Source organism: Gorilla gorilla, chromosome 6 (assembly GCF_029281585.2).
Source record: "Gorilla gorilla gorilla isolate KB3781 chromosome 6, NHGRI_mGorGor1-v2.1_pri, whole genome shotgun sequence".
In the NCBI taxonomy this organism is placed as follows: domain Eukaryota; kingdom Metazoa; phylum Chordata; class Mammalia; order Primates; family Hominidae; genus Gorilla; species Gorilla gorilla.
This window is the reverse complement of record NC_073230.2, coordinates 15,548,961-15,575,840: the sequence shown is the minus strand read 5'-3', so window position 1 is coordinate 15,575,840 and position 26,880 is coordinate 15,548,961. Positions and strand designations below refer to the sequence as shown.

General features: G+C 44.8%; 1 protein-coding gene across 15 annotated transcripts in view; it reads left to right on the top strand.

The window, feature by feature from the left end:
* The window catches only part of ICA1 (islet cell autoantigen 1), a 154,359-nt gene extending 134,703 nt beyond the window's left edge, over positions 1 to 19,656 (top strand). For 13 of the 15 annotated variants that reach the window (XM_055347222.1, XM_019031570.2, XM_019031572.4 and 10 more), the window contains 2 exons: positions 4,577 to 4,846; positions 19,384 to 19,656. In XM_055347222.1, the coding sequence (XP_055203197.1) occupies positions 4,577 to 4,846; positions 19,384 to 19,505 (392 nt within the window). In that variant the 3' untranslated portion in view covers positions 19,506 to 19,656. Of the gene's footprint in view, positions 1 to 4,576; positions 4,847 to 17,825; positions 17,928 to 19,383 lie in introns of those variants that run through there. The other 2 variants (XR_008667301.2, XR_008667302.2) reach the window with 2 other exon arrangements.
* Positions 19,657 to 26,880: the final 7,224 nt, after the last annotated feature.

Sequence of the window (26,880 nt, the reverse complement as noted above, 5' to 3'; positions counted from 1 at the left end):
AACCTTAAGGGCAGCCAGAATAGGAGGAAGCAGTGGAGAAGGTACTGTCAGGGAGATGGGAGGTCATCCGAGAGAGCCGCCTCATGGGGACTCCCAGGAGATAGCAGCATTTCCAGGCTGGGCAGTGGTACAAATGATGCTGTACAGGTAAAGGCCTGGGAAAAGAGCGTCGGAACTGGCAATGAGGATCTCACTGCTGACCTTCAAGAGAGCTATTTCAGTATAGGGTGGGGGCAGGAACTTAATTACAGGCAGCTGAGAAAAGAGTAGAGACAAAGTAGAGTATGTGGTTGTGGAAGGAAGAAGAAACCAGAACAGTAACTTGAAAGTGTGAGGGGAGGGTGGAGAGCAACATCAAGTGAAGGCTGATTGTTGCTGAGATAGGCACACATCTCCTGCAGCTAGGGGAAGGAAGCATTGGAAAATGAAAGACTAAAGGTGCTGCATCTGAATAATGGTGGGAACAGAGCAGGCTTCAGGAAGGAGGGGAGGGCATAGAGAGGGCTTATCTTAGAAAGGAGAGGCAATGCCTGCAAGGTCATGGAGTTGGAGACAGGTGAGGATGTGAGTACGTCATGTCTGTTGGCTCTTATTTTTGCAGCAGTGTCTGTAGTTAGGTTATCTGATAAGAAAGTAAACACAGAGACTTGGGAGCCTGCAAGAGAGTGAAGGGAACTTGGAGTAGCATCTGTGGGTTTGGCACCTGAGAGACCCTCAACCCTTGTTCATCCTTTAAGACAAAAGCAGGATTGGGGCACCATAACCCAGAAGCAATCCACATCTGCATGGGTGGAAGCCCTGACTCCAGTTGGGAGTTTCTTGCTAGAGTTTCTCCCAAAGAGCTTATCACATCTCTGCATGTGTCTCCGTTTTCTCTCAGTTAAGTTGAATTTTTTTCAAAGAAAATGATAGCATGATTCTCAAGAGCCAACTGACTATAGAGTTATTTCTCAAGTCTCAACTTGTCTGGTTACAGACCTGAACCTGTCCTTTTCTACTTGTAATTAGATTTTTCTTACGTGTTATGTGTAATAATTTTAAGCATCTTAATTATCAGTGCAATAATTGGGAGGTTTTTGTGTTTTATGGTTCAAGTCAGTGCCAGTTTCATTGCTTTTAGCTAAGTAGTAAGTTCTCTTAAAAGAGAAAATATGCACTGTGTAGCCTGTTAACTGTTGAATAACCAAGAAGCCAAATAAAAGGCTAAATTCAATGGTAGACCTCAGTGTAGGCAAAATCTGTATTTAGAACTGGCTGTAGGCAATATCCTCACCAAAGGTCCTTTTCTCTTTTCTGTCACTAAAAAGTTTGAGTTGAATAGGATATGTATTAGTAAAAAGTTTTCTGATTGCAAGTGATAGAAAACCCCTATTTGAAATAGTTTAGGTTTAAATTTTTAAAAGCAAAAAAGAAGGTATTGATCCATGTAATGGGGACACTCAGTTGTGGATTGGCTTCAAGCAAGGCTGGATCCAGGGGCTTAGACAATGTTGTCAGGATTCTCTCTCCACTTCTTGAGGCTGTTTCCCTCTATGTGTTGACTTCATTATCACTGGAAGCCTGAAATTTGCATCTTTAGAGCTTGGAATCCCAAAGAAAGAGAGGCCCTCTTCCATTAAGTTTCTATCTACCAAATTCCGGGAGGTGTCCGGCATGTGTCCACCCCTGAGCCAATCACCGTGCCTGGGGGATGGAGGACTCTGGCCAGCCTCGTCAGTCATTCACTGGGGTGGAGGGTAAGGAGTCATTTCCAGAGGCATCTCACCAGGATCACATGGAGAAGGCATTTTCCCAAAGGGGAAATTGAAGAAGCAGAGGGAAGGGATGCTGAGTTAGCAAAAACCACCAAAGTCCATTATAAACACCATAGCACAAAACCTAAACAATAAAAACAAAGATGGAGCTATTACAGTCTGTGGTTATTTTTAGAAGGCTTACAGTTTATTATTTGTTGTTGCTAATGTTAATGATGATCTTCCCTGGACAGACATCTATACTAAAGTAGTGAAGCCTCCCTGAGGGTTTGACTTCGTGGAGGGCTGTATAAAGCGACTGTAGAAGGAACATACGTCATTTCCAAGGTGCATTTGAAATTATCTGCTCCTCCAGGGTCTACACATTGACTTGACTTGGTTTCAATAGAATAGGTTTGGTTCAGTAATTATCTGGTTTCAGTCAGGGCAAAAAGTAAACTATAAGAAAGGGTTTGGGCATTCCAGTCCTACCTGAAAGTAGGAAGTATAGAGTTCTGTAATGTTAATAATCCTTAAAAAGGTGATGCTGGGGAGGGGAACATGCATAGATACAGGTGTTGATGGACACATCCTGAGCTGCGAAGGTCGCTTTCCTTTCCTTCAGCTCCTGCCTTCATCCACAGAGGTGGGCCACCTGCCTGACCTTACAGTCCTGCCTCGCCCACCATGTGCAGGCTCAAGTGGTTCGTGAACTACCCTGTTAATATCACACTGTCGAAATACCATTTGACCCAGCCATCCCATTACTGGGTATAGACCCAAAGGATTATAAATCATGCTGCTATAAAGACACATGCCCACGTATGTTTATTGCGGCACTATTCACAATAGCAAAGACTTGGAACCAAGCCACATGTCCAACAATGATGGACTGGATTAAGAAAATGTGTCACATATACACCATGGAATACTATGCAGCCATAAAAAAGGATGAGTTCATGTCCTTTGTAGGGACATGGATGAAGCTGGAAACCATCATTCTCAGCAAACTATTGCAACGACAAAAAACCAAATACCGCATATTCTCACTCATAGGTGGGAATTGAACAATGAGAACACATGGACACAGGAAGGGGAACATCACACACCGCGGACTGTTGTGGGGTGGGGGGAGAGGGGAGGGATACCATTAGGAGATATACCTAATGTTAAATGACGAGTTAATGGGTGCAGCACACCAACATGGCACATGTATACATATGTAACAAACCTGCACGTTGTGCACATGTACCCTAAAACTTAAAGTATAATAATAATAATTTTTAAAAAAATCACACTGTCTCAGAAGCCTGTTTAAAATGCCATTTGCCCCATCTTCTCACCCACAACACCTACAGGCTAGCTCTTAGTGAGAATTTCTGTGATAACACAAACAATAAGAATGCTTACATTAGACAGTTGTCCGACTAAAGTGATGTTTTGCCACTATTTTTAAACCACAGGGACATGAGAGTGACTAGATTCTTCCCCTCCCTGATTTATAGCCTGTCTGCTCAGCACGTCAGAAATCCCCTTCATCTTTAGATCTTTATGTAAAGTGTGATTGAAAATAGATCCAGTAAAGCCAACACAGAGAACTTTTTTTTTAAAAAAAAAAAAAAAGCCTTTACTTACTAATTATCTTATACATTTGAAGAAAACCTGGTCATCTCATTTAATATAACCATATCAGAATTGCAGCATGTCTCAGAAAAAAAACATAAATCATGATTTTTTTCTTCTCTTTGTAACAACAAAAATGTTTATAGTTTCCAAGTGGCAATTAGATACCACCACAAAGCCACAGTTGATAACACCATCAGTCTTTGGTTCTCAAAATAAGTAATAAACCCAGTGAAAGGACTTGGTGTAAGATTTCTGATAGTAATGCTACTTGTATTCAATATTCAGTGTTCTGCCAATGTTCGTAATGTAAGGATGGCTGCCTTCTTTAAAGCCTTCCTTCTGGAAAGGCAATTAGGTTTAAAGTGTATTTCTTTTGGTCTTCCTGACAACACCGAGGTGGCCGTTATTAACATGATAACCTTGTGGATGAGCAAACAGAGGCTCAAGGGGTTCTAAGGGTTTTACTGAAGTCACATAGCAGGGAAGGGGTGGACCTGAGGCTTCCCCTCTGATCCAGTGCTCACTTCAACGCCCCTAGAACTGTGTCTCTAGCCTGTGAAGCTCCCTGACTCGCAGCCTCTTTCCCTTTTATTTTATTGCTGCAAAAGGTACTTAGGCAAACCAGACCCACTTTTCCTTTGCTTCATGCAATGGAGTTTCAGCAAAGTGGGAAGGAAGTAAGGATGCCTCTCTTGGGCATTGTTGAGCTTCTGGACATCCTCCCCTTCCCTGTCGTGCCCTGGGCCAGGGCATGGTGAAAGTTCTCTCCCCATCCTGGGTGGCAGGACAGGCTGCCACATGGCGTGTTGCTGTTCCAGCCCAGGCAATGTGTATTGAGGGCTTGCGTGGGAAGATTTGGGAAGCTATGCAAACAAGGAACTAAGATCTCCAACATGTTTTCAATCTTGGCTTTGTTTCATATCTGAGAAATGTTTTGGTAAATTTGTTTTTATATTAAAGAAAAACCAAAATCCTAGAGTCTGATGCCCAGAAACTGAACTTGCTTTGGAGCACAGGGGACAAGGGAACATGGGATTAGAAATTTAATTCTATAAACTCTTAAGAGAGGCTATAATAATAGGATGAACTTATATTTTGATGACATTTTTCTTAAATCTAGCCATCAACCAGTCTCCCCCTTCGCAGCCCCCACAGCATTGATTCCTGAGGGCTTGAGCCCTCCGTGGTGACGTTTTGTTCTCTGTTACTTCAATCAGCTTGCCTGGGACCAGTGGCAGGGACCCCAGAACCTGAAGGTGCTGACAAAGATGACCTGCTGCTGTTGAGTGAGATCTTCAATGCTTCCTCCCTGGAAGAGGGCGAGTTCAGCAAAGAGTGGGCCGCTGTGTTTGGAGACGGCCAAGTGAAGGAGCCAGTGCCCACTATGGCCCTGGGAGAGCCAGACCCCAAGGCCCAGACAGGCTCAGGTTTCCTTCCTTCGCAGCTTTTAGACCAAAATATGAAAGACTTACAGGCCTCGCTACAAGGTAGGTAAGGTGGGGATTGAAATGGGGTTTTTTGTTTGTTCATTCTTTTTGTTTTCAATCCAAAAGCATATTTCTTCCTTCTTTGTCTTTTTCAATGTTTTCTCTATTTTTATTGACTTTTTAACTGGAGACTCAGAATCACATTCCAACTTTATGTTTCAGGGTTTAAAATACATTCCTTTTCATAATTCTCCCCAGTGTTAACATCAAAGGTTAGACGAGTGGTTCTAAATCATATTGTCATCCTTTGATTTTAGACTTCTTGTGGCATACTTGAGAGGATCAAACTGCTCTCATGGTCAAGGCCCCGTTGACTTGGCCACTCTGCCCTGAGTTCACCACGTTCCCATAAGCATGCCCTCTTCCTGGGTGCTGACTGACATTGCACGGGGCTTCTTCACTCTTTTTGCACACTAAGTTTTATCTTGCATTTCTGCTCCCTTTCTATCCTGATCCACCTCTCCCCTGAGGACCCCCCCACTAGATCCACTCTTCTGGTTCTGCCCGAAACACAGGGCCAAACATTACCTCCTCAGCCACAGAAAAAATAGAGTTTCCACACTGATCAGAAGAAGTTTCTCAGGCCAGGCATGGTGGCTCATGCCTGTAATCCCAGCAGTTTGGGAGGCCGAGGTGAGAGGATCACTTGAGGTCAGGAGTTTGAGACCAGCCTAGCCAACAATGGTGGAAGCCTGTCTCTACTAAAAATACCAAAAAAAAAACTTAGGTAGGCATGATGGCACATGCCTGTAATCCCAAATCCTAGTTACTCAGGAGGCTGAGGCAGGAGAATCGCTTGAACCCAGGAGGCAAAGTTACAGTGAGCCAAGATTGTGCCGCTGCACTCCAGCCTGGGCAACAGAGTGAGACTCTGTCTGAAAAAACAAAAAAAATGCTGGAGGGGTTGTCAACATCAGTAAGGGTTCAAGGTACACCAACCAAGTGCTGGCTGAGAATTGCTAGCATTGGAACACATTGGTTGACGGTGCAAAGCCTGAAACTCATGTTGAAACTTAAATTTTTGAGTTTCTAAACACACAGGCTTCTGAAAGGAAACCATTTTTTAGTATTTCAACACTTTTTCCTTCTTTCATGTGACTTTAATTGTAAAACAGGAATCACTTAAGAAATTATCAAACTGTTTTGGTTTTTCTGTGAATTTAGGCTGTCTCCCTAATAAACAGCATGTTTATCTGGCACTTAAAGCTGCGAACAAAACGGTAAAGCTGGAACAATTAAGTAATCATGGGCTATTAAAACCTCAGGTCTTTGCAGATGAGATCATGGACACAAGAGTTGGTGGGCAAGACAAAAAAAACAGTCTTTTTTTTTAAATGAAATACATGACTCCTTTTATCTTCCTTTGGGAGTCTTATTTCATAGCCATTTCATTTATTTGCAGTAATGGAGGTAGAGATAGCAGGGATAAATGAAATCCAAAAATGTTTCTCCACCCTGAGTTTCACCCCAGGTTTCACCACCTCATTCACAGGAGCTGCAAATGAGTAAGGCTGCCAACTGACTAGAGTTTCATCCCCACCCACCTGTGGTGGAGGTGCTAACAAGCCCTGAGAGAGTCGAGGCAGAGCCCAGATCCTCAAGTGATATCTTAGGGCTGCTGAGGACTCCCCAGCAGTGTTGCAGAACAAACCCCACTCAGATCCTCAGCTTTGGAAACACAAGAGCCCCTATAACCACAGGGAATGGTTGCAACTGTGTTGCTGCTTAGCCAGGGTGGCTGAGTGTCAGTCATTGTAAGAGCCCATGCACACACATCAGCAGACAGCCAAGAAGTCAGAGCTCCTCGCCCACTTCCTGAGCAGGCAAAGTGAGAGAAGCTCATCTCAATGCCCACAGTGGGGCTGCCAGACTATGCCTGAGAGCTATGACAAGGGCAGTGGCCATGGGGAATTGCACTTCAGCCTTGCCCCATATACACGGGAAAGGCACCAAACCACACTGAGGTCTAAGGAGGGAGGTGTTCTGGGAGGGAGAGAGAAACACAAGCTCATGCTACGGAAAGAGAAACAGGAACTGCAAAGGGAGGCCATTTGTTACTCGGGCCAACAAAATCTCATTTGAGGTTGCCATCCTACTAGCACTTTAGCAAGTCTCTCATTCAGTCAACAAATATTTACTGGGTCCCACTGTGTGCCAGGCACTGGGAATTCAGCTGAGGACAAAACAGACAAGGCTGTCTGCTGTCCTGGAACTCACATTGTAACAGGATGCAGACAGGCAGTGAATAATAAGCATAATAATAAGCAAATCGCATAGTAGGCTAGAAAGTGATCCATGTTAGGGAGAAAAGGAAAAAGTAGAGCCTGGGGATAATGGAGTGTTGGGGCTGTCAGGGTAGTAGGTCAGGCTGCAGAGCTGAATAGGTTCTTACTGGGAAGATGAGATCTGAGCAGAGACTTGCAGGAGGTGAGAATGAACCATGTGGAGCTCTGGGCAGAGGGAACAACCTGTGCCAATGCCCTAAGGTGAGGATGTGCCTGGCACAGTGAAGGGTCTTCAGGAAGGACACTTGGCTGGAGCTGACTAAGCAAGGGGGAGGGATGCTCAGAGGATGCAGAGGCGGAGGCCAGGCCACACAGGGACTCATAGCTGTTGGAAGAACTTAGACCTTTTTTCAGCCCAAGTAAAATTGGGAGCCATCACAGGATCTTGAGCCAAAGAGAAACATGATCTGATTTCCTGTTTAAAAGGGTCATTCTGTCTGCTAGAAGTTTTATTTCCTCTGCTGGGATTCTATCAAGGTCAGTGTTAAAGGAGTTACCACCCGGGCACGGTGGCTCACGCCTGTAATCCCAGCACTTTAGGAGGCCGAGGTGGGCAGATGGCTTGAGGTCAGGAGTTTGAGACCAGCCTGGCCAACATGGTGAAACCCTGTCTCTGCTAAAAATACAAAAAAATTAGCCAGGCATGGTGGTGTGCACCTGTAGGTCCAGCTACTCGGGAGGCTGAGGCAGGAGAATCATTTGAATCCAGGAGGTAGAGGTTGCAGTGAGCTGAGATCACGCCACTACACTCCAGTCTGGGTGACAGAGTGAGGGAGACTCTGTCTCTGAAAAAAAAAAAATGTTGAGTTAACTTGTAACTACTGTACTATTTTCTTTGCATGCAAACACCTGCCAATGGAATACCTACAGAATTGAAATGATAGGAGGAAAAAAAGCCAAACCTAAGTGGTTGAAACAAGCAGACCATTCAGCTTCTGCCACACTTACAGATTCCCAGCAGGTGCTCCCAGTTCAGGGATCCTTCAACACGTGCTTGTTACAAATGAAGGATGGATATTATGCTTCCATGACTGATCATGTCAAATTCTGCCTTCTATGCTTCTGTTAGGACCCTCAATCCCCTCAAAAAAGAGGAAAGGATGAATGTTAGCTTGAGTTTTTTTTTTTTTTCACTGCATTCATGGCCTAGAAAATCTACCTATACACGGCCGGGCGCGGTGGCTCATGCCTGTAATCCCAGCACTTTGGGAGGCCGAGGTGGGCGGATCATGAGGTCAACAGGTCGAGACCATCATGGCCAAAATGGTGAAACCCCGTCTCTACTAAAAATACAAAGATTAGTTGGGCATGCTGGTGCGTGCCTGTAGTCCCAGCTACTTGGGAGGCTGAGGCAGGAGAATCACTTGATCCCGAGAAGCGGAGTGAGCAGAGCGGAGTGAGTGGAAGCCACTGCACTCCAGCCTGGGCAATAGAAGGAGACTCTGTCTATTAAAAAAAAAAAATCTACCTATACACGTGAATAGTTATATATAATCGTTTAATGATTATTATTAGAATTGGCCACCCTATATTGAAACTGCTTCCCCTGATCAACCAGATGATCTCAAAGACCAATTTCAATAAACCACTTCAATGACTAAGTAGTCAAACTAAACACAGAGTAGAAAATCTCACTGGGTTGGCCAGGTACTGTGGCTCACACCGGTAATCCTAGCACTTTGGAAGGCTGAGGCAGGAGGATTGCTTGAGGCCAGAAGTTTGAGACCAGCCTGGGCAATATAGTGAGTCACCATCTCTACAAAAAAAAAAAAAAATTTCTTTTTAAGTACTTGAGCATGCCAGTAGTCCTAGCTACTTGGGGGACTGAGGTGAGAGGATTGCTTGAGCCTGGAAGGTGGAGGTTGCAGTGAGCTGTGGTCATACCACTGCACTCTGGCCTGGGCAACACAGTGAGACCCTGTATCAAAAAAATAAAACAACGGTTTGGCATACTGGCTCAGTGAAACACTGGGGAGGAGTTCAGAGCCTGGGTTTTATCTTGCAATCCCCCCGCCCCTCCTCACTCTGAAGCTGGTGGTCAGGCCCCTTCAGTTCTTTGGGCCTTTACCTCTTATCTGTAAAATGAGGTCGTGGACTTAGCTTCTTATCCCTGTGTTATCTTCTTATCCCTTGGCTGGTTCCCACTGCAGAGATGCTGAGGTCTAAAATTGTATGAGTCAGTGAATCTATGATTTGTAGATGGTAAAATAACAGCCAGCACTCAGTGTGGCACGTGCTACGTGCCAGGAGCTGTCCTGTGTGCTTTTACCATGGATGAATTTTAATCCTCACCGTACCCTTCCCAGCCGGCTACTATTATCCGTTTTATTGCCTGGGAAACTGAGGAACAGTGGTTAAGTGATGTGCCCAAGATCACACTCCTGTTAACGGGCAGGCCGGATTTTGAGCCCAGGCAGCCTGACTCCAGAATCCATGCCTTTCACCATTCCCTTCTCTGGCCTCTCAGTACAGTCTCTGATAGCAAAAGGGATTTCCCAGTGGGGCTCTTCAGACCTCCCTTTGGAAGCCGTCAGAGGGGCAGGACTTGTAATGACACCCTGGCCTGGGCATCCTGGTCGCACACAGGGATAGAGATGTTTAGGGAGCCATAAAGGAGGAATGGGTGTGGGAGGCAGAGGCTAAGTCCACACAAAATTGAATGATGTTCCAGAACAGAATATTTGAAATTGAGATTGTCCTAGGAAATCTCGTTCCTGTGTGCCAGCAGCTACATTCACTCTGGCACACTCCTGCTGCATCTCAGGTTTTCCTGGCTCTCCGTGAGAGACTGGGGCACCGAGTCCTCGGGGACAGGCACCGGGACTGAAGTGCAAGCTCTGGGCCGCCTCCCCAGCTCCCTCACCCCCTCTCACAATCCACATTTCCCCCTCCTCTTCCACCTTCATCTCTTCAGTTTCCTCCTCTGTCGTCTCCCTGGATTCTCCCGTGCTTTTCTACCTCTCTTCTTCCACCTCTCTCCTCGTTCTGTCCCCAGTCCCCTGGGGAAATGGAGAGGAAGGGGGATTTGGAGAACAGTGACATCCTCTTTTCCTCCTACTTTAAGCTCTAAGAGTCCAAAACAAAGGAATGCATGTAGAATCAAGTTGTGCTGAAAATGAGAAGATGAAGTTAATTTTAGTTGGGATTTCTAACAGTGTCTGAAGTTATCAGCATGGTAAGGGGTGGGGGTTCCTCTGTCATGCAGTGATGAGAAAATTGTGCCTTCCCAAGGCCTCTTTGTGTGAGTAGGAGGAGAGCCAGCCAGAGAGGCCACCTGAGCTGGAGACAGGCAATGCTGAGAGGCCTCAGAGTCGATATTCTCAATTCTGTACCCATTTCCAAAATTTAGAAGTAGACACTGATACTAGAAAGATTACCAGCTGCTCAAATAAATGCATCAGGACATCTTTTAATTTAGGACTCTGCAAACCGAAGTTAGGAATCTTGTTCCAAATTCCCAAAAACACAGCCTTGTGTTCCTTCACGGTATTCTTTTGTTTTACCGAATTCTGAGATGCCGTTGCCATTTAGATGGATTTCCACTTAAGGCTAATATAATGTCAGGCTTCGGGTTATCTCCGTTTCACCTTTCCTCAAACAGTGCTCACCTCCTGCCATTCCTGGCTTAGCCTGGCTCCAGGTAATTGCCATTCCCAGTACTCAGAATCATGTGAGGGAAAAGACCACGGGGTGTATTTATAGTTTGAATGCAGGGCAGGCACTCTCAGCACAAGGCAATGGAACGGAGTTCCACCAAAGTGCAGCACTTCCTATGCCTGCTGAGGAGCATTTGCAGGTCTTGGAGCTCTGCAGAATTTAGTCCACAGAAGGAACTTTGATCTACTCCACACCCATTTTATAGAACAGGGAATCAAGGAGCCCCAGAAAGGCCTTGTGACCTGCTTAGTTGTTGCAGTTGTTCCACCATTTGAATAAGGTCTAAACTCCTCAGCATGGCTTACAAGGTCCTTTAGGACACGACTGTCTCCTCACTGTCCACACCTCCCACATCTTAGCTTAGCTGTCTTCGTGGCATTGTTTCCCTGGAGAACCACGTGTGCTATCAGTACACCCGACTCCAGCCATATCAAGCTTCAGTGCACCCGTCTGTCCACACCGTGGGGTCTTGGCACGTGCTCTCCCTTCTCCTTAGGGCATGCCACTCACCTGTGCAGCATGCTGCTTGTCTGACCTGGCTAACTTCTCATCCTTCAGTGTCTCAGCTCCACTGTCATCTCACTGAGGAGCCTTCCTTGAGTCCCCCCTCCCCAGCAGTCAGGGTGTTTCTGCTCCCCAAGTCCGTGACAACCTGTACTTAATCACTCCTCTCCCCTTACCTTATTGTAAAATGGATTCACTTTATTTTAACTTTTAATTTCTGTGGGACTAGTAGATGTATGTATTTATGGGGTATGTGAGATATTTTGATACAGGCGTGCAATGTATAATAATCACATCAGGGTAAATGGGGTGTTCATCACCTCAAGCATTTCTCATTTCTTTGTGTTACACACATTCCAATTATACTCTTTGGGTTATTTTTAAATGTACTATAAATTATTGTTGACTGCAGTCACCCTGTCGTGCTATCAAATGCCAGATCATATTTATTCTATCTAACTATATTTTTGTACTCACTAACCATCCCTTCTACTCCCACCCCTACCACCCTTTCCAGCCTCTGGTAACCATCATTCTACTTTCTGTTTCCATGAATTGAATTGTTTTCATTTTTAGCTCCCGCAAATGAGTAAGAACATGCAAAGTTTGTCTTTCTGCGCCTGGCTTAGTTCACTTAACATAATGTCTTCCAGTTCCATCCAGGTTGTTGCAAATGACAGGATCTCATTCTGATTCCATTTTCTGTCTCTTGCTCTAGGTTGTCATGGGAACAGTTCCCATATTTATGTTGCTCACCATCGTATTTCCAGAACACAGCTCAGTGCCTGGAATACAGTAAATGTTCAAAAGTACTTGCTGGCTGGCTGGCTGGCTGGATGGATGGATGGATGGCAGGCAAGAAGTGGGGGAGAGGACAACTGACAAATGACACTAGATGAAGCCAGTCCTAAAATGAGAACCCTTGAAGATGATGTCCTCAGGGGTTAGTCCTGCCATCTGCTTAGCTTACAAACTCCCAGATTCAGCTTAGGTTTACTGAGGGCCTGCTCTCTAGTCTGTCTCCTACCTGGTTTCATCTACAAGATCCCATTTTATCCAAACAACCCCCAAATGAAGCAGGACATTTTATCTACCCCTTGCAGGCATGGAAACTAGGCCTGAGGGGGAACTGTGGGTGTCAGGATGGTGCTTGGCCACGTGGTTGTGGTGTTTCCACTCTCCCCTTCACAGGCAGCCCCACCACAGAGCTCTCCAGGCTGTGATCCCCTCCCAGCCCCGGGCTTCGGCTCTCCCCACTGGTAAATGACACCCATGGCAAAGCGCAGCTCTGGGCGGTGTCCTTTGGCTTCACTTGCTGCTGTAGCTGGCCGGCCTTATGCCTGGCTGATTTAGATTTTCCTTTACGTAAGTAAGGGGGGCAGCTTTGCTCTAATAAAATTTTATTTGTTTCCTGCAAATGGGTAGCACATTTGATATATCAAAGGATCCTGAAGGCTAGGGTAGTCATTTTGTTCTCAGACCTCAGTGCCCTGGTTGCTCACTCTTCACCACCCCTCTCCTGACAGAACTACTCTGAGATGGGCTGACGTCTTTCTAGCCACACCTTTATGTTAAAAATGCCTCAGCCAACTCACACCAGCTAGAGAACAGTTGATGGCAATTATGGGAATATTAGCAACACTAAGTTCTCTTTAAATAGCATTTTTTCCTGACAGAAGCCAAGACAGTTGAAATCTGGCTTGGCATTCAATCCATAATTACCCTCATTGCACCCTTCCCCTAAATAATTTCCAAAGTGATATGAATGAGGTTGGAACTGTAGCTGAGCTTAGTATTTGCTTTTTTTCCCATAAATAGTTGGTGTCATAGACATACTATTTTATCTCTTCATGCGCATCTAGTCGAATTGTTAGACTGATGCTTAATAATTGTTCTGAGAAAAGAATGTGACTTGGCAAACTGGCTGTTGTTTCTGCCTCACACCACGGGGAAAGGGAATAATGATACCCTGTGTGTGTTTGTGAACATTCTGAGGTGTACTGTTCCCGTCATCTTAGCTCCCAAAGAGGGGATATCTTCAGGCTTTATCATCTTCATGTCTTCTGCTGCAGAGAAGCCTCCAAATCCATGGATTCTAGGTGTTCATTGTATGGTTCATGAGTGTTTTAGGTGAACAATATTTAAAAATCCATACTTACAAAGGAATTCAAGTAGAAGATATCTGTTTTGTCTATAAAGGAATCTGCCATTATCATCTTTTAAATCACATGTTTGAAAATATAATTTGTATTCCTGGGTCCTCTTATTTATCTTTTATCTTTGAGATGCATTCTTACTCTGTCACTCAGGCTGGAGTACAGTGGCACGATCTCGGCTCACTGCAACCTCCGCCTCCCGGGTTCAAGCGAATCTCCTGCCTCAGCCTCCTGAGTAGCTAGGATTACAGGTGCCCGCCACCACACCGGGCTAATTTTTGTCTTTTTAGTAGAGACAGGGTTTCACCATGTTGGCCGGGCTGGTCTTGAACTCCTGACCTCAAGTGATCCGCCTGCTTTGGCTTCCCAAAGTGCTGGGATTACAGACGTGAGCCACCACACCCGGCCTCTGGCTTCTTTTAAAGTATGACTTGATACACAGATGTTTCACTTATTTATAGTTTTTCAAGAACACGCACATTACATGATGGGAAGTGAGTTCCATTTTGACATATAAATTGATTTCTGCCTCCTCTTAGGAATGCGTTCATGTCATACTTTGAAAAATATAATGCTTCAAGTCTGCCTCTTTTTTCCAGTGTTCTCTGCAGCTGAGTGTCGTGCATGTTTTTGAAATGGGAAGAATTATCTTGTTTGAGTTCCCATTGTGTCACATAGCATACAGAGATCAGGGAGGGGTTTCTACTCCTCACCTGGCTTTACTGAGTCAGTTCAAGTTCTCTCTGGAAGTTCCTGGCCCTCCAGGAACTCTGTCAGAGGACAATAGGATCGAAGAGCATAAAGCTGCAAGATTTGGAGTCAGCTGCCTGGGAGTGTGGGGTCCTGAAGTGGGCCCCTCTGATTCTTAGGAGAACCTCTCTCGTCCTCACACTGGCCCAAAAGGCATCCTGTGATTCTAATCGAAATGGTGACCTAGGCAGCCTCAGAGACCAACTGAGGAAGTGCTTCCCAAAGTTTTACTTACATAACAATCACTCAGAGTTTGCTAAAATCTTCCTGGGCTCTACCTGCAGGGATTCTGATTCAGTAGGTCAGCATTGGCTTGTGAACTTGAATTTCTAACCAGCACATAGGTGATGCCCATGCCTCTGTTGAGGGCACACATTGTGAGAACCATGGTTCTGAGAGACTGAGGGCAAGCTGCAGGGGTTAGGGGAAAGGTGGCATGGGCTCTGGGGACAGGTGGGTCTTGGGTACACTTAATGTTGGAGAAGGATTACAGGAAAAGGTGACAGTTACAAGTTAGATTCAATACTTCTCAGCTTTTCTATGATCAGCATTATTTGGCACACACAGAAACCACAACTTTAACTTTCCACATTTACCACTGTTTTATGTGATTTGGGTCTAGAAGGAAAATGGTCAGGGGCCAATTTTCTAGGAACCAGGGAGGTTATGTTATTCCTGGATTACACCAAATACTGGTCATTTAAAAAAATTGTTTTCTTGCAGTATAATTTATATGCCAAAAATTCACCCATTGTAAGAGAACAGCTTAAGGATTTCTGGTAACTTTATATTGTGCAGCCTTCACCACAGTCCAGTCTTAGAACATTTCCACGGTCCCAGATAGCTCCCTCCAAGCCTAGTACTTTTGATTGTTTGTGAATTCTGTTATGTATATGTTCAAACACCTTTCCAATGAATAACAATGCCTTTTAGAACTCTTCGTATTTTTTCATTGTTCTAGATTCAGTAAATAGGTCACAGGCCGCCTGTTTCATTAAGTTAGTCTTAATAAATAAGTTCGTGAGGTTTGTGCCATTTGCCTAAAATGAAATACTTCAACCAGTGAGTACTATTATAATAATGAATATGTGCCAGATACTGCTTTGCCATCTCTTAAAATAATGCTTTAGAAGTATACTCACGGTGTAAAAGAGTACTCTGTTTATGCTAATGCAATAGTCATATATTTGAACACCCATTGTGTAGCATTCAGTGCACTAAAGGATATAAAGATGAATAATACATTGTCCCTGGCTTCCAGGGGCTCAGGACTCTAGGAAATGAGATGAAAGTGTAAACTAAGAAATAGAGTGTAATTCTATAATGAAGTCCACTGGAAAGTGTAAAGCTTAGAATGGCAGAGTGAACAAGTGGCATTAAATCCTATACTTTTTGTGCCATATACTGAGTGGCATTCTTGCTCTGGACATTGGTTTCACTGCCCCATCTGAACTCTGCCTTCCAAACATGATCTCTCTTGAGGGCCTTATCAGATACAAATCTTTTCCTTAAAAAACACTGTGACCAGAGTATCCCAATAAAAGGATACAGTTTTAAGCATAATGATCCCAACAGTGATGCATCCTCTGATGGTCTACATTTTATAGTGAGAAGCAACAATCCATTTAATCAGCAAACATCTACCTGTGCTGTGTTAAGTATTTTGGAGCAAATTGAAAAACAAAAAATTCTTTGTCTCATTGAGAAGGTAAGACTTGCATATATACAATGAAAGCAGAGGTGCAAAGAAGCTTATGGTAAAGTTCTGCTTTAAATATGAGTCATGCGAAAACCTCCAGGACAGACAGTAAATGCTGTGTGGAACTAGGTTTGCTGTCCCTAAAACAGGAATGCTGAATGCCTCTTAACCATTCTGGGGCAGGCAGGGCACAAGAGGCATTATAGAACATGTGGTTGGGTTATACAAGGTGTATTAGTCCGTTTTCACACTGCTATTAATATAAAGAACTGCCCAAGACTGGATAATTTATAAAGGAAAGGGGTTTAATTGACTCACAGTTCAGCATGACTGGGGAGGCCTCAGGAAACTTACAATCATGGCAAAGATGAAGGGGAAGCAAAGCATGTTCTTCACAAGGAGGCAGGAAGGAGAAGTGTGGAGCAAATGGGGAAGAGCTCCTTATAAAACCATCAGATCTCGCGAGAACTCACTATCAGGAGAACAGCATGGGGGAAACCATCCCCATGATTCAGTTACCTCCACCTAGATCTCTCCCTTGACATATGGGGATCATGGGGATTACAGTTCAAGGTGAGATTTGGGTGGGGACACAAAGCCTAACCATATCACAAGCCAAATACCATTGTAATGGGGGGGCATAAAGTTAACGAGGGATTTCTTTCCCCCTCATATATTTGGACTGGACTGTCATTTACTTATCTGTATTAATTAAATCTCCCAATTTAAATTAGCCGTGTAGAAAATAAAAGGACTGGATCATATTGGAAGTTGAGAAGATGTGCAGTTACTAGTCCTATTGCTTCATTTAATGGTGTTCTCTTTTTTAAGCTTTTCCGCATTTGTGACAGAAAAACAAGGCACCTGCTTTCCTTAGAGCACCATTGATAATCTTTGGTATGATCATGAAACGATTGTGCTTGAGAAGAAAAATGGGCATAAATAAAGCTAAAAAGCAAAGATGCCTTATCCATAGCAATAGTTTATTTGCTTTTCAGAATCTAACCTTTTCCTTCATTTTTCATATTTTTGGATTGGGTTCGATGATGCATATCTCCTATCTCCTCAAATGTATTCCAGTATGAGGAACATGGGAGAAATGTCTTATTTTTATTCGGAGGCAACCACGGATGTGGCCATCAACTGGTGGGTCCATGTGACTTCTTCACTAGATCTGACATGCTCTGGTTTTGAATATTAGACTGGTCAGAGAGCAATGTCAATCCCCCTCCTACTCCATGGCCAGTACCAAAGACAAGCAGTCCAAATGACAACAGCCCTGCAGTGAAAGGTAATAACAGCATTTTGTCTCTCTAAAATGACAGCTGCCTTCCTTTCCAGTGGCCCAACCTGTTTTCTGTACTACTTTGCTAATTTCCATTTGAACATCTAGGGCTCAAGGCAGGGCTATGAGATGGAGAATTTCGCATAATCCCAGAAATTACATTCTGACTTCTTTTTCTGGCTTAATGTCCTCATTCATAATTCCCTTTATCAAACTGTACCTAATGTGGATGAGTCAAATATCTACATGTGGTTGGGTGGTCCCCAAGTTTGGTTGGAAATACCAAGGTATGAAAGGCCTCTGAGGTTTGCTATTTTTAGCCAGAAATACCATTGCCACCACCAAATAGGGCATTTAATTTGTGCTCCTCAGAAAGGGCCAGGTTTCGTAGTTGTCAAAAGAGGTCATTTCAAGTTCATGAGATCTGTTCTCTTTTGGGACAGGTCCCCCAAGGGAGCCTCTGCTCGACTGAAGATATCATCTGTGTTTGCAGCTCTAGCTCTGTTTCTTTGGTATCGATGACTTTCTCTTGTTGGCCACAGGAAGTTGAAGGAAGTGTCTACTCCATTATCATCAAAAAGTGTTCCCATGATGCCCTTTTAAGTGTTACGCAAATAAGTTGCACCTGCTTTGTCTCCAACAGCGGCTGCCTGGGGAATGTGAGGATTGTCCCAAAGCATAGTCACTGGCTCCTCACGGCAAGGCCATGAGAACGCTCAGAAGACCTCCTAAGACCCTTGAGGAGGTTAGAAGGAAGGGGAAACAAGCATGTAGCATATTTTCACTAGAGTCATCTTTAAGATATTTTGATATCCTCTAGCAAGAATAGAGATAGGCTAATCCAGCGAAATCAGTATTGCCTTTTTTTAGGCAATACCCTGCCCACTCCCCCTCCAAGTAAGCTATAGTGAGCTCTCTTGTCTCTGATAATCATATCAAGATAAAGCAGATGATTGCAGGGCTAATTGCACATGGAATTCAATGTTACATAGTAATAACTTGCATATTACCAACTAGTCTTGATCTAGTTTTCTCACCATCATAGATACACTGGTTTTTACATGTAGATACATTGATATCTACAAAAGACTTTTTTTACAAAAAGAGGGAGGGGAATCAGAAGTATAAAGTGATCAGTACACTATCTTAGCATTTCAGTGCCATTTTGATGAAAGGATCAAAGGCCCTGTTTATATTGATATAATCCCATTGCCTCTATCCCCTCACGAAGCACTTTTAGCAACTTGTCCTACCAACGCTTTCTGAGACTCTTTTCAGCCAGATGGCAAGCACATTCCTAGCTGCTGTCAGCTAGAAGGATCACCCATCAGAGACATTTTCTTCATGTTTCTGACACTCCCACCTGTTGGAGAAGAAAAAAAAAAACACAGGTCATCCAAGCCAATGAACTTAGATTCTCATGTGGAATGATTTATGTATTTTAAACAAAGCCTTCATCTTATTTAGAAATCACTTGCATGAGGCACTCTTTTGAAAATGTTCTCCTCATCTGGAAAATAATTTGGCTGTATAATCGTGGTATTCAGGAAGTTAGGGCAGGTGTTTTAGGTGGAAGAGCAGAAGGGAGTATTCCAATGAGGCTGAAGAGTGAGGGGAATTGACCCCCTGGGAGAAGGGAAGGCATGTCAGGGCCCTCCTTTTAACAGGAAAGGATTGAAGAAGGCAGTGACCCTGAGAGAAGAGGAGAAGCCAGGCCTGGGCGCCAAACACTTTTGGGCCTGTTGCTTTGAAGGGTAGAAAGAGTGGCCATAATATTTCTCCTGACCCAGCAGATTTGAAAAGATTCCTCCAGCAGACAGTGGAAAGCCCCTTGCTTCCTCAGCCATTCAGTCTGATTTCTGAAATAACTATGCTATTTCCTGGTTGTGGTGAAGTGGCAGGGCCTGAGGGTTTGATCAGCTTTTCATGGGCTACGGCCATTAGTGGGGCTGGGGTGCAGGTGGGAGTTTGTTAACACAAGAGCTTGTTATTCTCGGAGCTTCAGGCCCTGGTTTGGAAATGTTAACTGGCCAACCAGCCACGGGAGTTGGAATTCCCTAACTATTGTCAGAGAGAGTGCAAAGGGATTTGTCTGATTGAACATTCTGCACTTGAAGATGACCTGGACCTGCCTGCATCCCGCATGGCAGAGGTGGACATTTGGAAGGTGCGTTTGCTCATGTTTCCTCTTCTCTCCCCAGAACCTGCTAAGGCTGCCTCAGACCTGACTGCCTGGTTCAGCCTCTTCGCTGACCTCGACCCACTCTCAAATCCTGATGCTGTTGGGAAAACCGACAAAGAACACGAATTGCTCAATGCATGAATCTGTACCCTTCAGGAGGGCACTCACATGCCGCCCCCAGCAGCTCCCCTGGGGGCTAGCAGAAGTATAAAGTGATCAGTATGCTGTTTTAATAATTATGTGCCATTTTAATAAAATGAAAGGGTCAACGGCCCTGTTTATATTGGTATAATTATTTACTCTTATTTGGTATAAAGGGTTTTCGTGTATCTCTATGTGGATCTAAATAATACAGGATTGTCTAGAAGCGGTTTCCAGGCCACCCCTCTCCTGCCTACATCCCATCATGGCTGCTGCGGTGTCACTGGGCTACCGTGAGATCCAAGTTGAAATCAGAAGCCTACTTTGATGGTAGGTTTGAATGACGTGTCCTACAGCCTCAGAGGCAGCAGGAGGCTAGCAAAGCTTAAATGCCTCCTTCTCTGCCCCCAGCCTCTGTCCCCCTTGGAGGAGGGCTGTAGGAAGATTCCCTCTTCCTGCCAAGCCACCTTCCAGTGAGCTCTGGATGAAGCTCTGGCCAACCAAAGACACTGTCCCCACAGCAGGTGCCTGGTGGGCCACGTGTTCTCACACTGGTGGAGGAGCTGGGCTTCTCTCCAAGGCACAAACCTTACTATGGAAAGCAGCCATATTTGCAGATACCACTGTCTCCTTTTGTCCTCTTCGTGGCTGGAATTCAAAAGCATGTATTTCTGAAGCCTCTTGTGACATTGTTTTTTTTTTTTTTAATTAAACAGAAAAGATATTTGACATGCAAAGTCAAGTTTATGGAGTCTGTTGTGGGGACTCAGTGATGTGCTGAGGAAAGTGCTCTGGGTGTGGGTGTGGGGGCTGGAGTGGGACAGAGGAGAAGGATGGGTCCCAACTGCAGCCTTGAAGCTGTTGATTTGACCCCAGGTACCACCCAGATAAGGCAGCAGCAGGAAGGACAACATGGGGCTTGAAGGATCAGGCAGGGGTGGGAGCCACAGTTTTACATTTGGGCAGCTCGGATACTCTGCCACTATTAGAGACCCCAGAGCTGGCACCTCTCCCTGCCACACATGTCACAGGTGACCTGCCGAGGGCCCACACAGATCTGTGGAAGCCCATGTATACCCCTTTCAATGAGCTAGAGGCCCAGAGTAGGGGTGGAATCTAATACTGCCCCAGGAGATGGTTCCACATGCTTGGTTGGGCCAGGAGGTCTCTCCTGGACTCCTGCAGCTTCAGTGCCCAGCTCTGAAAGGGCTTCCTGGGGCCACTTCCTGTAACACACACACACACACACACACACAGGAATGGCTCATGGAAGGACCTGGCCACAGCAATCACCTCCATCCCTACAAGACACCTTGGAGGACTGGAGATGGGGGACTGTTGAGGTGTTCTTTCTCTGCACAGGAAACTGCACTGCAGGTGAAATGGGGCATGTTAGGGAGCTCACGGAACCCGGTAACATCCAGGCCTACCATCAGCTATCCAGGGGGTCTCCTTTGTTAGAATCTCATTTAGCAGATTCCTCAACCAGGCATTGGTGGGCTTTGAGGATATGAAGAGTTCAGTACCAGAGCCTCACCTTGTGAGCCTTCCCGCACTCACACAGGAGGCCTTGCTGTACCCTCAGCCTCTGCTCCCCACCCTGGGCCTGTGTGTTTGCTGTGCACGTCTGCTGGTATGCCATCACAACCCCACCTACCCTTCCAGAGCCTCTGCAGAGCCGACCTGCTCCACAAGGACCTCTCCAAGTGCACCCCCCAGGTCTCCTGTGAGGAACCAGCCCTCACCTCTCCGTGACACTTCATCAGTTCCTGCCCTCCCTTCCTGCCTCTCTCCCATCTCATCCAGCGACACTAGGATGGTGCTTGCCCTGGCCTCACAAGGACTGTGCTTTATGTATCTGCCTCTACCACTAGGTGCTATGACCCCAAAGAACAGTCTCCCTGTTTCTCCAAATCTCTGTCTCTCCGGCAGTCAGCACCCTGCAGTCACCTCGTCAGCAACGGATTAATGATTGTGGGAGTCAAGCTGCCCTTCATGGAATGTGGACTCAGTCCTGGTTTCATCCTGGGTCACATTTGCAGCTGTGAAAACCCTGCAACCACAGTAAGAAGATGAGGGAGGAGGCACTGACTCGCTCCGTCCAGGCTAGAGGCCCAGAGCGCTTGGTGGGGGAAAGGGTGGGACAGCAAAGGGGGTGGGGTTCATCTATTTTGAATGGATTACTTTAAATACTAACAGGTGGCATTTAAAAGTTGCTCTTTGGGTGGAGGGGAGAGGATTGTGGTAGCTGGACAAGCTTCGCTACAAGGAAAAGGAAAGAATTGCACATGGAGGCATTTTCTCTCCAAATTTTCTTGACCTTAAAAAAAAACAAAAGATTCAATTCCCTTTTCTAACTGCAATCCACTTGGCCAGCCTCTTGATCCCTTTTGATATGCGTGTTTTGATCCAGGCTCATGCAAAGCCGGTGGACCACATTTTCAGTTTAAGCAGCAGCAGCTGCTGCCTGATTCTCTTTTAAGTGGCCTGCGTGCCTGTCGGGCCAAAGGGCTTCTTCCAGGACGCACCTCCCGGACCCTCCTCAGCCACCCAAGGACTGGCCCTGGCATGAAGAAGACAAAGGTACACTACCCTCTTCCTGTACACTTCCACATGTCCCTCATTTTCATTTCATGATGACAGCCTGGTCTGAATCACAGTTGCACTGAACCCTTTGGGGCGATTTAGAGAGCACCTATTCCTGGAAAGCTTTCCTGCCAATCCAGGTGGGGTGGTCTGCCAGGCTCCCTTCCCTGTCCCCCAGCCAAGATTTAAAGAATATACAAATTTAAGGGAGGGAGCCAGAGAAAGTTCTTTTTCCTTCTTTCTTCTTTCCCCAGCTGGCTTGGGCTTTTGGTGTACCTTATAGATTCATTTCCTTCAAAATGTAATTTTAGAAATATCAAGTTGATTTTTGAGCTCTGGGAAAGTGAGAAAAGCACCCGTCAGCTTCAGAATTAGAAATGCACCAACTTAGGACGAACCAGCACTTTTTGTCAGTGGTTTTTCCCAAAAAGATGTGATCTACTCAGAGGCGGCCTGAGGCGTCGGTGGGCCTGTAGGCAGGACTTATGCATGGTGCTATTATTACCAGGCAGGGGTCCTGATCCAGACCCCAAGAGAGGGCTCTTGGACCTCATGCACAAGAAAGAATTTGGGGCGATTCCACAGAGTAAAGTGAGAACAAGTTTATTAATAAAGTAAAGGAGGCCAGGCGCAGTGGCTCACGCCTGTAATCCCAGCACTTTGGGAGGCTGAGGTGGGCAGATCACTTGAGGTCAGGAGTTTGAGACCAGCCTGGCCAACGTGGTGAAATCCCGTCTCTACTAAAAGAAATTAGCTGGGCGTGGTGGTGGGCACCTGTAATCCCAGCTACTTAGGAGGCTAAGGCAGGAAAATTGCTTGAATCTGAGAGGCGCAGGTTGCAGTCAGCCATGATTGCTCCACTGCACTCCAGTCTGGGTGAAAGAGCAAAACTGCATCTCAAAAGAAAAAAAAAAAAGAAAGTAAAGGAATAAGGAATGGCTACTCCATAGGCAGAGTAGTGGCATGGGCCGCTTGACTGAGTATACTTACAGTTATTTCCTGATTATATGCTAAACAAGGGGTGGATTATTCATGAGTTTTCTGGGAAAGGGGTGGAGATTCTCCTCTTTGGACTAATCACCTCTTTAAAGCCTCACCTCTTAATACTGTTGCGATGGCAATTAAATTTCCAACACATGAACTTTGGGGGATATATTCAAACCATAGTAGTCATGGTGGGAAATGGGCTGTGTGCCCAGCTTTTCATGCACTGGAGTCTCACCCTCAAGGACCAAGAATAGAGAAAGTTCCTTAAGGCAGAATTGGGATGCTGTTACTAGAGAAAGAAAAAAAATGGATGTTAGGCAGGAAAATACAAGACAGCCACTCTAGTTTCCAGTGGAAGACTTTCAGGAAATGCTTTTCCAGTCTTTCCAGAGGGCTATGAAACAGGGTTGTTAAAGAACTGCAGTGGTTTCCAAAAACCCCCCTATTAGGCGCCTCCCACCTGTGCCATGGGGCCACTCCCCAGCAGGCACTGGGGCTGGAAGCTTGGAGCTCTTAGTGGCCCATTGAGAATACTGACCTTCCTGCTGACTTCATGGAATCACAAAAGGAGTCCTAGAGCTTTTTGCTTCCAACCTGCTCATATCCATGTGAAGAAACTGAGGAGACCAAAGGGACGTGAACTAAGTTTAAAGTTAAGGAAACCCAAGACTAGTAATCACATTCCTGTGGTTACTAGTCTTGGTTTTCCAGGACTGACTCCCAGGCCAATGCTTCTTAAGTGTTTGCTAGAAATTAAAAGTTGTAGAAAGCAATTCAAATGCAAAAACAGGGAAAACTCCTGTCCTTCATGACTGCTTTTATTTTCATTTTTCAGAAGTTAGTTATTAAGTACATCCTTTGGGGATAGCATCCAGGAGAAGCATTTAGGACAGTTGTTAAGTTTGCTCTGAAGCCAGACAAATCTGTGGTCAACTGGGCTCCGCCTGCTCTAAGTCATATACCCTCTCAAGCTTGTTTTCTCATCCATAAAATAGGAATAGTAACATTTCCTGCCACTTGGAGTCATTACAAGGATTGAGTTGATGTCCCCAAAGACTTTAGCATTGTACTTGCACACAGCAACACTCACGTGTGGAGAAATGTGCCACCAAAGTTCACTCTCTTGGTAAAATGTTGGAAGGGGGAAGGGAGAGATTAGTTAAAGGGCACAAAATTATAGCTAGATAGAATAAGTTCTGGTATTCTATAGCACTGAAGGCTGACTGTAGTTAACAATAACATATACTTTAAAATAGTTAGAGGGAGGATATTGAATGTTCCCAATACAAAGAAATCATACATGTCTGAGATGATGGATATGCTAATTACCCTGATGTGGTCACTATACATTATATGGATAGAAACATCATTATGTAGCCCATGAATATATACAACTATTTGTCAATTTTTGAAATTTTAACTAAATTTTAAAAATGTGGCTGGGCATGGTGGCTCACTCCTGTAATCCCAGCACTTTGGGAGGCTGAGGTGAGTGGATCACCTGAGGTCAGGAGTTCAAGACCAGCTGCCCAACATGGTGAAACCCCGTCTCTACTAAAAATACAAAAAAATTATTTAAGTGTGGTGGTGTGTACCTGTAATCCCAGCTACTTGGGAGGCTGAGGCAGGAGAATCGCTCGAGCCCAGGAGGCAGAGGTTGCAGTGAGCTGAGACTGCACCACTGCACTCCAGCCTAGGAAACAAGAGTGAGACTCCATCTGAAAAAAAAAAAAAAAAAAAAAAAACCTACCCTCTCCTAATGAATTACCTTGCATAAGACATGCCAGGCTCTCTTTTCTGTTCCCATCATTTGTTACCTCATTCATAAATATTATGGGAATGGAGGGAGGAGGACAGGACTAGAAAGTCTATTGAATAAGTTGCCCCTGATTTTTCCATAAAGCTGGACAAAATTCTGTGGTAAGACTAGGAGATATGAAGTGGATTCTTGTGTCCACAGACAAAAGGGACACATTACAAAACTCACCAATCTTAAAGGTATCTTGAGAACAAATCACTAATTGGAACACTGATGAACAGAAATCAGGATGCAGAGCAATTAAAATTCTCATGCATTGTTGATGGGAATGTTAACATGGAAGCCACTTGGGGAAACAGTTTGGCAGTGTCACAGAAAGTGAAACACATGCTTACCATACAACCCAGCAATCCCACACGTAGGAATTTACCCTGAAGGGAAAGAAAAAAAAAAGGGATATCCACACAAAAACCTGTATGTGAATGTGTGTATCGGCTTTATTCATAATCTCCCAAACTGAGAGCACCCAAATGTCCTTCAATTGATGTGGTATGTGCATACAATGGAATATTATTTAGTGGCAAATATGAATATTGATACAACACCATGATAATCCACAGCAATATCATGTGCCCCCCTGCCATGATGCAGTGGGACGGGCACTTAGCCTCTGTGCTATTCTCTCCCCAAATTCATAACCCCAAGCTTGGTGTCAGAACATATCAAACAAACCCAAATTGAGAGGCATTCCACAAAATACCTGATAAGTATCTTTCAAAAGTGTCCAGGTCATGAAAAACAAGAAAATACTGAGAAACCACAGATGGGAGGAAACTAAAGAGCCACAGCAACTTAATGCTAAGTTGGGGGACCCTGGATTAGATCCCAAAACAGAAAAAGGACGTCATTGGAAAAACTGGTGAATCCAAATAAAGTCTATGCTTTATTTAGTATAGTATAGTATAGTATAGTATAGTATAGTATAGTATAGTATAGTATAGTATAGTATAGTATAATGGTAGATATAGTATGATAGTATTGTAGAAATGGTAATTTCTTAATTTTGACAAGCTATGTAACGTGAACAATATGGGAAGCAGGGTAAAGGGCATATGGGAACTTTGTGCTATCTTTGCAACTTCTCCGTAAGTCTCAAAGTATTCTAAAATAAAAAGCTGATTTAAAAAAAAATGGCGGCCAGGCGCGGTGGCTCACGCCTGTAATCTCAGCACTTTAGGAGACCGAGGCGGGCGGATCACGAGGTCAGGAGATCGAGACCATCCTGGCTAACACAGTGAAACCCTGTCTCTACTAAAAATACAAAAAAATGGCCGGGCATGGTGGTGGGCGCCTGTAGTCCCAGCTACTCGGGAGGCTGAGGCAGGAGAATGGCATGAACCCGGGAGGCGGAGCTTGCAGTGAGCCGAGATCGCGCCACTACACTCCAGCCTAGGCGACAGAGCGAGACTCCGTCTCAAAAAAAAAAAAAAAAAAGAAAAAACCCCTTCATATTGTGTGATTCCATATGTATGACATTTTGGAAAAAACCTTATAAGGACAGATATCAGATCAGTGGTTGCCCAAGTCTGAGGTTAGAGGAAGAGTTCATTCCGAAGGGACACAAGAGAATTTGGCGGGGGGATAATGGAACTCTTTGTAGACTGATTGTGTTGGTGGTTCCATGGCTGTATGCATTTGTCAAAACCCATACAGGTGTACACTAAAAAGAGGAAATTGTACTGTGTGTAAATTATGCCTCAATAAGTATGATGCTAAAAAAAGAAAGAAGAAATTGGATTCTGGATCCTCCACAGAAGGATGCCAGCAGTACGGGGAAGACACACCTCTGAGACATTACCTGAAGCTGAGAGACTCAGCCTGAGTTGCAGATTAGGGAGTCTCATTGGCCTCCAGCTCCAAGGTAGACAGTGCTACTCACACTGGTGTCCTCCTGCAGGGATCTGCCAGCATCCTTCTGTGTAAAGTCAGGACAGGCCAGGTTATGTTTTGCAAAATCACCACAACATCCCAGTGATTTAAAAC